At 47.3% G+C, this 11,839-nt stretch overlaps 1 protein-coding gene across 2 annotated transcripts in view; it reads left to right on the forward strand.

Annotated features, from left to right (window-relative positions):
* The window catches only part of Ncoa2 (nuclear receptor coactivator 2), a 240,816-nt gene that overhangs the window by 220,370 nt on the left and 8,607 nt on the right, over positions 1 to 11,839 (forward strand). For both annotated transcript variants that reach the window (XM_021222395.1, XM_021222396.2), the window contains 6 exons: positions 1,799 to 1,964; positions 5,420 to 5,698; positions 6,060 to 6,137; positions 7,566 to 7,800; positions 9,739 to 9,916; positions 10,565 to 10,763. In XM_021222395.1, coding sequence (XP_021078054.1) covers positions 1,799 to 1,964; positions 5,420 to 5,698; positions 6,060 to 6,137; positions 7,566 to 7,800; positions 9,739 to 9,916; positions 10,565 to 10,763 — 1,135 coding nt within the window. The remainder of the gene's footprint in view (positions 1 to 1,798; positions 1,965 to 5,419; positions 5,699 to 6,059; positions 6,138 to 7,565; positions 7,801 to 9,738; positions 9,917 to 10,564; positions 10,764 to 11,839) is intronic.

Raw genomic sequence — 11,839 nt, forward strand, 5'->3', positions numbered from 1 at the left:
AAGATGCTCTACAGGCATCAGTCACTGAGAAGATGCTCTACAGGCATCAGTCACTGAGAAGATGCTCTACAGGCATCAGTCACTGGGAAGATGCTATACAGGCATCAGTCACTGGGAAGATGCTCTTCAGGCATCAGTCACTGGGAAGATGCTCTACAGGCATCAGTCAGAAGATGCTCTTCAGGCTTGCCAACAGCTGGTTCTTACTGCGGCATTTCTCAGTTAAGGGTCCCTCCTCTCTGATGACTGTGTCAAGTTGACATAAAACTGACCAGCACAGAGGCAGCACTTCACTGTCTACGTTACATAGCTTCCCAGGCCTGAGGGAACATGATCAGGAACCGACATTGACTTTTGACTACCAGAATTAGCCGAGCCCCAGTTGTTGGGTACCCCTGTGGGCTGTCTCCTCACATGTGGCATGCGGTTGTCTGCTTTTCTTCCTCACATTGCCATTTCTCTTCGATTGTCTGTTCAGTTCCTAAATTACAGCAGGAGAGGAGAGAGCTGATCGCATTTGTGTTCTGAAGGTTAGGGAGTGTGGACTATGGAGAAAACACAAGTAGATGGCACATATTGAACATGTCCGGTGCAGGCAAGCACAGGGATACATACCCTCCATGCTCCTGCCTGACAGTGGCCTCCCAGCAGCCTACTGTACTTCAGACATGTCAGCAAGTGAGGTGAGGCATCAAGGGACACTCGCTGAGGGACTTCCTCTTAAACATAGGACCAGATGGGGAGTATAGACTGCACATTGATTCCCTCTGCTGTCGCTATTTGAAATGAATTGTTGGTTTGGGTGCTCAGCAGGGCACCGTGTTACAGTTCTAAGTCAGAGGACGGCTTAAGAAAGCACAGCAGACTGAACTGGGCCAGGGCCGACAACTCTGTCCCTTCATAAATCTATTGCCACTTGTTTACGAATGGGTTTTCTGGGATGTGAGCATGTCTTGCCTGGCACATGTGATGCCCTGGGTTCAGTTCCAAGTACTGCCCACAATAAAAAATAGGTTAGCTTCTCTGTAAAACTGTGTTCTCCACGGTGTTCCATAGTAGGTCTACAGTACAAAACTGACTTTGGAACTGGTATTGTTATCCCTCTCAGGTTTGCAGTGACTAGAAGATCCTGTAATTTGGTCACTTAATTATAATGTTACATACCATAGAAATGGAAGTTTAGTGTCAAGATCACATATTGCCTTGTAGCAATTACAATTAGAAGGTTTGTGATTCCCTTCCCTTGGCACTACCTCATGAGGGCTAACAGGTAAACTTCTTCAGAGTTTTAGTAAATGCTTGCAAATTCTGGTTCTGCATAAATAGAGTTTCTTAGTAGATAAGCCAAGTTCACAAGCCCAGATTGTATTCAAGTGTGTGACTCTGCTCCCGCCTTTGCTCATCGTCATCTCATTGAAAAGGACTGTGTGTGAGTCACTGTGTTCTGCATTCACCTGTCAGTGCACAGCAGATACACACACACACACACACACACACACCAGTACGGGTCTGTGAACTTAGGTAGGTGAGCCCCGAACACACACACATCAAAGTAGCTTTTATGGCAGTGCCTTTCCGACTTTGCACAGATGTGGGTACCTGGCTAAGCTAACCCCGTACTTTATGGGAAGATGTAGAAACATAACTGGTTTAACTGGCCTTTATTAACACTAAATAAAGTGGATTTTTCAGATGCATATTTTCAAAAGTCTTCATTCTGTTCAGTGCTTGGCTGGAGGAAGAGTTTGTTGGAGTCAACTGGTATTTCTACCAGCTCATGGTGTTTGTCTCTTTATAGGCAGCCCTTCGGCAGCTCCCCTGATGACCTGCTGTGTCCACATCCTGCAGCAGAGTCCCCAAGCGATGAGGGCGCTCTTCTGGACCAGCTGTATCTGGCCTTGCGGAACTTCGATGGCCTCGAGGAGATTGATAGAGCTCTGGGGATACCAGAATTGGTCAGCCAGGTAGGTCAGAGCATCACAGCGGCAAGGCCCTGCATGGGCCACTGCAGGCCACTCCCGGATACTTTTTCCCTCCCCATAAGCAGGCCTCCCCTACTCCTCCTCTTTTCTCTCATACTCTCACATAAACTGTTGCGCGAGAAGCAAACACCTGGGAAGGACCATTACATAAGACGAGTTACAGCAGAAAGGCAGAGCCTCTTGTCCATGCTTGCTGAAAGGGCAGATTAGGGGAAAAGTTAGAGAAGCCACAGGGTCACTGCTTCCTGGGGGCCTTGGTCCTCGCCGCTGGGATGGGAGACACTGAGCCGGCCTCAGTCAGCCATGCCTACTCACTGAGACCAGCAGCTGCTACTTAGAAAGGCCTGTTTCACACACAGGTAGCAGAAGCATCGTAAGTGTGACTGCCGCTCGCCAGACACTACAACCCTTATGTCGGTGTCGCCCATAACAATTTTAGGATGTCAACCACCCTAGTGCTCCTAGCCTCTCTCTGCTCCCTAGTTAATTTGCAGAACTAACAGACTTTGTCTTTCTTTGATTTGAGAATGCCTGAGGCTGTGATAATAACCTCATGTCCCCTCGGCATCTGAAACAACCTCCTCCTGGTCCTCCTTCCTGTCCCATGCCAGTCTCTCTCTGCCTGGCCCTGCAGCATGTCACTGTGAGGGTAGTGACACAGTCATTGAAGACGCTGGAACCTTACACACAGTCATAACTCCCAGAGTCTAGCAGACACAGGTGGGAGGGAGGTCAGACTTACTTGTTGATTCATATTGAAAACAGCAGAATGGAAGGAAATGACTGGAGGCTGTGCGCTACACCCTGACGTAAAGCCAGAAAGGAGATGGGGCACCTATTTCCTGTGTAACTGGTCGGTTTTGCCTTTAGCGTCAGCTAGAGTTCAGCTTTTCTGTGATTATCCATGAGTTTATGCGGGTGACATTCTTAAATGTCCTTTGAGTTCCTTGGTGACTTGTAACACTTTGGGGGACTTTGGAGGGGGGTTATGGTTTTTTTGTTTGTTTGTTTGTTTGTTTGTTTGTTTGTTTGTGTGGCTTTTTCGAGACAGGGTTTCTCTGTGTAGCCCTGGCTGTCCTGGAACTCACTCTAGACCAGGCTGGCCTCGAACTCAGAAATCCGCCTGCCTCTGCCTCCTGAGTGCTGGGCTTAAAGGCGTGAGTGCGCCACCACGCCCGGCTTGGGGGGGGTTATGTTTTAAGAGATTAGATTTTTAAGAAATTTAAGAGATCCCAGCCCAGTCTAGGCTCAAATTTATGGCAGTTAACCTGTCTTGGCTTCTGAAATATTGAAATACTTTTTAAAAATTAAAACCAGTGTTACATCATTTTGAATGTTCTCCTCAGGTCAGTCACCATGTCATTTAAGCTGAACTAAAGACGGCATTTTTAGGGGCAGCAGTGGAAATGTGGTGTGTATGTGTATTGTAGATTAGCCAGAGTTGCATACACAGTATAGAAATAAAATGCTTGTCTCACAAACATCCCCAGAGCCCAGGAAAACCACCAGGCTCAGTGGTACACACTTTACCCCAGCAATGGTGAATTTGTGAAGGTGGAAACAGGAGGATTCCCATGGCACCAGCCAGTCTAGCATAATCAGGGAGTTCTAAACAGAAGTGAGGCCTGTCTCAAACAAAGCAAAAACGAAATAGGTCACTATGGAAATAACCTAAGTAGATTTCCTATTAAATATGGGCAGATATAAAGTTCTGAAAGATTTCAACAAGGAGTGGTCTCCCTGCTGGTGGTACACCATATACACTTTTTTAAATTATCAAGAGGAGAGGAAGCTGTCCTGCTGACCACAGACCACAGGCAGCATCTTCGTCCCAGGACGGCTGGAAGGAAGGACAGAGGCAGGCTGCCAGAGCAGGACCCTGAGGCAACTTGAAATTTTACTTCTGCTGCGGCTTGCCCTTCTAAAGACCTTCAGATGTGTAGCTGTGGCTTCTAGAAGGACAAGGGTTGGCCAGGTATATTATATCTTCATAGTGACACTAGAGCATCACTCTGAGAGAGCTAGATTCCCTGTGCGTGGGAACAGGATGGTCAGCCAGAGGCTTCCATGTTCAGCCCTGTAGCAGAAATGACAAGACCCCTTGTCTCAGAAACTGAATGAAAGAGCTGCACCCCCAGAAGTCCTCCAGGCTTCACACACTCATGGGAGCCCACTCAAGTTTTCTCTTTGTGTGTGTGTGTGTGTGTGTGTGTGTGTGTGTGTGTGTGTGTGTGTGTGTGTGTGTATCACTCACACGTGCACCTACTTTTTTAAAAAGCAGTATAGCTAATGCAAGATGCACTGGAGTTTACGCAGCTCTCTGTAAAACACAGATCAGCTGGGCATGGTGTCACATGCCTTGAGTCCCAGCACTCACTGAGGCAGGCAGGTCTCTGCGAGTCTGAGGCTAACCCAGTCTACACGTAGTTAGTTCCAGGGCAGCAGGACTACATAATGAGACCATGTCTTGGGGTTTAAAAATGCATCTTTCAGACAATTAAATTAACCAAGTATATACGAATTAGTCTTGCAGATAGTCTCTCAGATGCTGGACAGGGCACAGGGAGGATCTGCCACACAGCCTTACACCACCTTCCATTCCTTCCCCTCTGTAGGTCTTTGGTAGAACAGCAGTTGACAAATCAAATGACAAGCACATTGACTATATCTGGCATATAGTAGTGAATTATAGCAAAGTGTGGGCATGTAAGAAGTTCCGCTAACCATAGAGACCAGCGTCATACACAGTACACAGTGTAAGGCAGGTGTCGTGGCACTTGGGAGGTGGGGGCCAGAGGCTCATGGTTGAAACTCATCCTGGGCTGCATAGCACATCAGAGACCAACTTGGGCTATGTAAGACCCCATATCAAACTCTTCCCACCGAAAGGTAATAGGCAGGAAGTTTATCACTCCGCTGATGAGCTCAAGTCCCACATCGCAGTGTGCACCACAGCCTGCCCGGCCTTTGCTAGAAAGCCTCCCTGGAGTTTATGTCATGTCTATCTCATGTCCCCAAGTCTGTGGGTGTCTGGAGTGGAGACCATGGGCTAAAGTAACTGACATGGGGCTGTGTCTCGGTCAAAAGAGGGAACACTTGGAGCTGCCTGCTCACTCCAGGCCCTGCCAGGTTCTCACTGGAAGAGAAGAGGGACATTGCAGAGTGTCGTCCCCCGCCCCCAGCCTGGAGGAAGCGCCACAGGGAGACAGTGCTGCAGAGAGACTGCCCAACCTTGCTGCTTCCCTCCAGGAGTTGCAAAGAGGCATTGGGCAGAAGGAAAAGTAGAGGCAAGCTAAAAAAAATGGTTGGTAAGATCGGTGCAGGGTTTCTATAGCAGGGTTTCTGAAGCGTCCGTTACAGGAAGGAGAGCGCGGCCTCATGTCCAGGGCAGTGTTAGCAGTAGCTTTACTGTGTGCTTACTTGGGACTTCTTTTCAGAGCCAGGCTGTGGATCCGGAGCAGTTCTCCAGTCAGGAGCCCGGCGTAATGCTGGAGCAGAAGCCCTCCGTCTTCCCACAGCAGTACGCATCTCAGGCACAAATGGCCCAGGGTGGCTATAATCCCATGCAAGATCCAAACTTTCACACCATGGGACAGCGGCCAAATTACACCACACTCCGTATGCAGCCCCGGCCGGGCCTCAGGCCCACAGGCATCGTGCAGAACCAGCCAAACCAACTGAGACTTCAGCTTCAGCACCGCCTCCAGGCACAGCAGGTTAGTTTCTCACGGCACTCAGGCGGGCCGGAATGGCTGAGGAGTCAAGAAGAGTGAGCTGAGTTTTTGGAGAGGGCTGTTAATTGGAAAAGATGATTTGAGTACACATGTCCTGTTGTGTAAATGTATTGAGTAAAGAATAGCCACTCTTTAGTCCCAGTACTCAGGAGGCAGAGACAGGAACTATGAGTTTGAAGCCAACCTGGTCTACAGAGTGAAACACAGGACTGACAGGCCTATATAGAGAAACCCTGTCTCCAAAAATACGGATGGATTCTAGGTCAGCCTGGGTTACATAGTAAGACCCCGTCTCAAATTCCCCCTTCCCGACAAAGTGCTGACGCTCCATGTTTGTGTTTAGAATCGCCAGCCGCTTATGAATCAGATCAGCAGTGTTTCCAATGTGAACCTGACTCTGAGACCTGGAGTACCAACTCAGGTGAGCAGCCTCTCCTCTCATTTCCTCCCAGGTAGACTAGGGACCTGGCTTTTCCTAGTTCCTCTGACGCCCTGTTAGTTCTTAGTGCCGTCCCTGTTGCCGGGGTCAGCTGATTCTTGTAATACATAAGAGTTGTATTACAAAAAAGTATCAACCAATCCTGGATTCAAGTACTGGCCAATGTTCCCATGAGAACAGGGGTTTAGCCTTGAAGACTCTGGCTACAGCGCTGCTCTCGGCAGTAGCCGTGTTTCTCTGGAGTTTCTGTGTGAAGACATTTTATGTAATTTGCTTATTAACTTAAACTCAGTCGACAGGCTCTGAGACTCAAACATCCCTGCCTAGCACCCGTACCTTTCTCCGTAAGCACACCCATATCTTCCACTTCAGAACACTGGGCAGTCCTGCACCAGCACAGAGCCTGTTACATAGGAAGGCCACACATCCGTCATACCCTCCCCTTGGTAGGAAGACAGCGGCATGCTGAGCATAGGAAATCCTTGCTGCTGTTGTTACAGTCATAAATGGCTTGACAGTGCTGCGCACACTGATGTTTGCACTGCAGATAAACTTTAGAGTAGGCAGCCTTGTGAGTGGCCAGGGGATGCCGTTCCAGCACCAGTGTACAGCACACACCCAGGGCCCCCTCACATCATGTCATTCACCCTGACCTCTCAGCATCCACAGTAAAGACCATTCTGAGATCAGGTGCATCTGATGTGGTGTAGCCATAGACCAGGGTGACTAAGGGTCACAGGGGACACCTGCACAGCTAGCCAGATCAGCCTGGAGATCAGTAAATTAACAGAAATCACTGCTGAATCACCCCCACCTCCATCTCTCCGGAGTCACCAAGTCACCTTTGGCAGTGACGTGGTTTCTTGTTAGGTTGGAATGTTGTTAGAAGAGACCCTTAACTGCTGTCCTCTTCCTGTGTAAAGTCTTAGGCCAGGCAGGGTAGCCGTGCTGGAACCCCAGTGCTGGAACTCCCAGCACTCGGCATGCTAAAGCAGAAAAGAGTTGACAGTCAAGTTAGAGGACCCAGAAAGCAGCTCATGCGTACCTGTAACTCCACTTCCTGGTGGTTAGATGCCCTCTTCTGGTCCCCATGAGCACTGCACACATAAAAATAAATGTTAAATTTTTTTAAATTAAATTTAAACTCTTCCTATAGAAAGGCCTGTGCTCTTTTGACGTCTTTTGACTGACCGTACCCTCAAGAAATGAGTTGGTCAGTATCAGAGGGTTACAGAATCGTCACGCAGGTTGCACTGAGAGCACTTGCATGCGTGCTCACTAGGTGCTCCGCTCTGAGGACCCCCTTTCATGGAACTTTGTTTTTCAAGTGATTTTATGTACAACATGCCATTGGTATCCTGTCTAACCTATCTATCCTTGATTTTCCTTCATGGTTGCCCCCAATTTCAGGCTCCTATTAATGCACAAATGCTGGCCCAGAGGCAGAGGGAAATCCTGAACCAGCATCTTCGGCAGAGACAGATGCATCAGCAACAGCAGGTGCAGCGGGGAACTTTGATGATGAGAGGACAAGGGTTGAATATGACCCCAAGCATGGTGGCTCCCACTGGTCTACCGGCAGCCATGAACAATCCCCGGATTCCCCAGGCCAATGCCCAGCAGTTCCCATTTCCTCCGAACTACGGTACTGACTTAGACCCCTCCCACCGTTGCTGTCCCGTCCGACCTATCTCTTCTTTCTCCTTTCTCCCGAGGCACCTTAGTCCTGGTCACCACATCTGTCTCACACCTGTGTGCCTGCTTAGCCAGAGAATGATAGGAAGCCTGGAGCAGGTTAGGGCCTGGCAAGTCTCCCAGCCCCGCACAGTCAGTACCTACCTGTTGGCTCAGGCCCTCCTTTTCTTTGGGTGCAGGTCTTTAAGAATGACCAAAGTTAAGTGTCTATGTGTCTGTCTCTGGATGTGTGAGCATGCATGGATGTTATCTGCTCAGGTCAGTGTCTATGAGTGTAATACACATTGCTACTTATCCTTGATTGTTTCTGAGTCTGACACAAAGAAATCTGCACCTAGATATGAAATGTCAGAAGACATAAGCCAATTTAAATATTATAAATAGTCTTTTTTAAAAAAAAGAAAAATAAAGATTTTGTTTGTTACTGACAATGTTTATCAAAACAGAAAAATAAAACTTTTAAGGTTATACCAAGTCTTCACTGGATAGGTAATTCCTGAAGTGTTACACAGAGCCATATGGGAGGCCTCTTGCTTTACTTTTCAGAAATAAAGATTTTGGGCTGGAGAGATGGCTCAGCGGTTAAGAGCACCGACTGCTCTTCTGAAGGTCCTGAGTTCAAATCCCAGCAACCACATGGTGGCTCACAACCACCCATAATGAGATCTGATGCCCTCTTCTGGGGTGTCTGAAGACAGCTACGGTGTACTTACATATATTAAATAAATAAATATTTTTTTAAAAAAAGAAAAATAAAGATTTTGTTTGTTACTGACAATGCTTATCAAAACAGAAAATAAAACTTTTAAGGTTATACCAAGTCTTCACTGGATAGGTAATTTCTGAAGTGTTACATAGAGCCATATGGGAGGCCTCTTGCTTTACTTTATATGATTTGTTCTCTAATGTCATTCTAACAGACAAGACACGAAGGGTAATGTCATAGAGACTGACATGCACGTTGTGTTATCTTCAGCTAACAGTGGGCTTCTTCGTGCTTGCATAGTGCTTCCGTGCTTACAGGTTCCAGATGGCTCTGCGTTACCCTATCTGAGGGATCTCTAAGGAACCATGGAAGCCTTTATGTTGCCTAAATACAAATGTCCTGTCTCTTTAAAAAGCAAAGATAGTGCATTGCTTTTTTTTCTCCTCTTTCGACTCTTCTTTTGTAGCTACTTTTAAATATTAAGTGTTGCCCAGGATTGAGCGAATGTGTTCTTACCCTGTCTCTGGAATGCCCCGCTTCCCCGCTGTCTTCCTTTCCTGGTGCCTCTGCTCACTTTCCACGGGACAGCTGAGGAAAGTCTGCCGAGATTCCTTTTCTTTTGCTGTGAATTCTTTTACACTGAAACTAAACAAGAACTGGATAATCTTGACGGCACTCAAGTGCCACAAGCTCTTTTCACAAACAAAATAAGCCAATGTGGATGTGCAGTTGTGTATTTTCTAAAATATATCTCCTGAACATGGGATGATGTAAGTTAATTTAATGTACGTTATTCATATGTTGACTGTCAGTATATAGATGAATTTAATGAGCTCAAACTAAATTTAAAACGAACGATACTATTACACTGACTGACCAGCTCAGATAAAATCAAGACTCCTCCTTGGTTTGGAGAGGGCTTAAGGAACAAACGCCATTTCTCTGACTCCAGCCCCGGTGCTAGTGTGCATCCTAGGAGCCCCGTGACTGTTGGAGAGATTTCAGCTGTCGAGGGGTCTTTCTCCATGTACTTCTGTCTCAGCTTCTTTCAAATGTCTAGTAATTTGCACATAGATAATTGAAAGTAATTTTTCTGTGTATACTTAATTTGGAACATTCTCTCTATGATATAGCTAACAATCTCCTTTGGGCTTCTGTTTTGTTTTTGTTTTTGTTTTTAAGGAATAAGTCAGCAACCTGATCCTGGCTTTACTGGGGCTACGACTCCCCAGAGTCCTCTAATGTCCCCCCGGATGGCACATACCCAGAGTCCCATGATGCAGCAGTCTCAAGCCAACCCAGCCTACCAGCCCACCTCAGACATGAATGGATGGGCACAGGGGAGCATGGGTGGAAACAGGTAATGTCACATTACTAAGTCTGATATAAATGATCACTCTTAGCCAGGCAGTGGTGGTACACACCCTTAGTCCCAGCACTTGGGAGGCAGAGGCAGGTGGATTTCTGAGTTTGAAGCCAGCCTGGTCTACAGAGTGAATTCCAGGACACCAGGGCTACAAAGAGAAACCCTGTTTGGGAAAAAAAAAAAAAAAAGATCACTCTTGGAAATGATCACGATTTCTATAGAATAGCCATCCCTTTCACCCATATTTTAAGTTGTATGTGCCTTAGCAAGCAATAGCAAATGGACTGCTAAAGATGGAGCTTGTTCTTTAGCAAAAGTCAACAGTTTCACAGAAGCCTAGCACAGCACCGCTTGTTTTGGAGCAAAAACAATACCTCTAAGCAGCGGCCACTCCTAACTGTAGAATCCTGTGGAAGGCAGGCAGGCAGGCAGGCAGGGGCACAGAGCCGGGCTTCATCAGTGCACATGATAAGAAGCGAACAGCAGGCCCCCAGCAGCTGGGAAAGCAGGAGTCTGTGCTTCCCAGGAATGTGTGCAAGGGAGGAAGCAAGCCTGATGTCTGGGCCAGCACCCCGGGGCAGGCCATTTAGATACAGACTGCCTCAGCTTACCGTCAGACTAACTCCTCCTCCCACGCTCCAGCATGTTTGCACAGCAGTCCCCACCACACTTTGGGCAACAAGCAAACACCAGCATGTATAGTAACAACATGAACATCAGTGTGTCGATGGCAACCAACACGGGTGGCTTGAGCAGCATGAACCAGATGACAGGCCAGATGAGCATGACCTCAGTGACCTCCGTGCCTACGTCAGGACTGCCCTCCATGGGTCCCGAGCAGGTAAGAGCCTCAGAGAGGCAGCTCAGAACTTTCTCCTCTTGGCTTTCTGTCTATTTAAGCCACAAGTCCCATATCTATTTTGAAAAGTGTTTTTTCACCTTATTTTCGCCTATGCCAGTGAGATTTAACAAAAAATACTTGTTAATGACGAAGGAACTATTGATAAGGACTCCTGGCTGCTAACGTGTTGGGGTTTTTTGTTTTTTTGTTTTTTTGCTTTGTTTTGTTTTTTTATTTCCTAATTTTCACATCAGTAACCTTTTTTATAATTTGTGGGATTTAGAAATGGAGTGGTAGGTATTAGGAAGTTTCTGCTGGGCATGGTGACCCACACCTTTAGTCCCAGCACTGGGGAGGCAGAGGCAGGTGGATCTCTGTGAATTCGAGGCCAGCCTGCTCTGCAGAGCATGTTCCATAACGGGCAAGGCTACACAGAGAAATCCTCTCTCAAAAAAACAAAACAAAACTAGCTTTTTAAAATCTCTGACAAGCATGGCCACACAGCCTGCCAGCCAGTCACTCTCAGGGCCGCTTTGCCTACGTGACAAGGCTGGCACACTGTTGCCACCCTTGATGCTCCAGTGCAGGTGACTTTAGTTCTAGAGCAGCCTGGACTCCCAGAGCATGTTAGCGAGGGTAGGGAGAAGATATGTAGGCCTACACGGGCCAGGAGCGGCTTCTGCTGTGGGGCCAGGGTTGAGAGTGAGGTACACAGACACAGAACAGAGCATAGCCATCGTCATTCATCAACCCAGACCATTTGAAATGTCTGCATGGATTTAAATGGTCTTGAGTTTCGGAGTTAATATAGAAACCCAAGCCCAAACCCACAACTCCAGTGTGTCTACTGAAAAATCATTCTCTTATTAGCACTGGTGAGCTAGCTCCATGAGTAAAGCACCTGCCACCGAGCCTTACCAGCTGAGTGTAGTCCCCAGGACTCCCATGAGAGAGCTGGCCTCTACACTTAGGCCTCGCAGACATACATGCACCCCATCACACACAATGTAAATGTGTGTAAATGGAATGAGAACAGGTTTTTTGTTTTTTTTTTGTTTTGTTTTGTTTTTTTTTTT

Source organism: Mus pahari, chromosome 22, assembly GCF_900095145.1.
Source record: "Mus pahari chromosome 22, PAHARI_EIJ_v1.1, whole genome shotgun sequence".
Taxonomy (NCBI): Eukaryota; Metazoa; Chordata; class Mammalia; order Rodentia; family Muridae; genus Mus; species Mus pahari.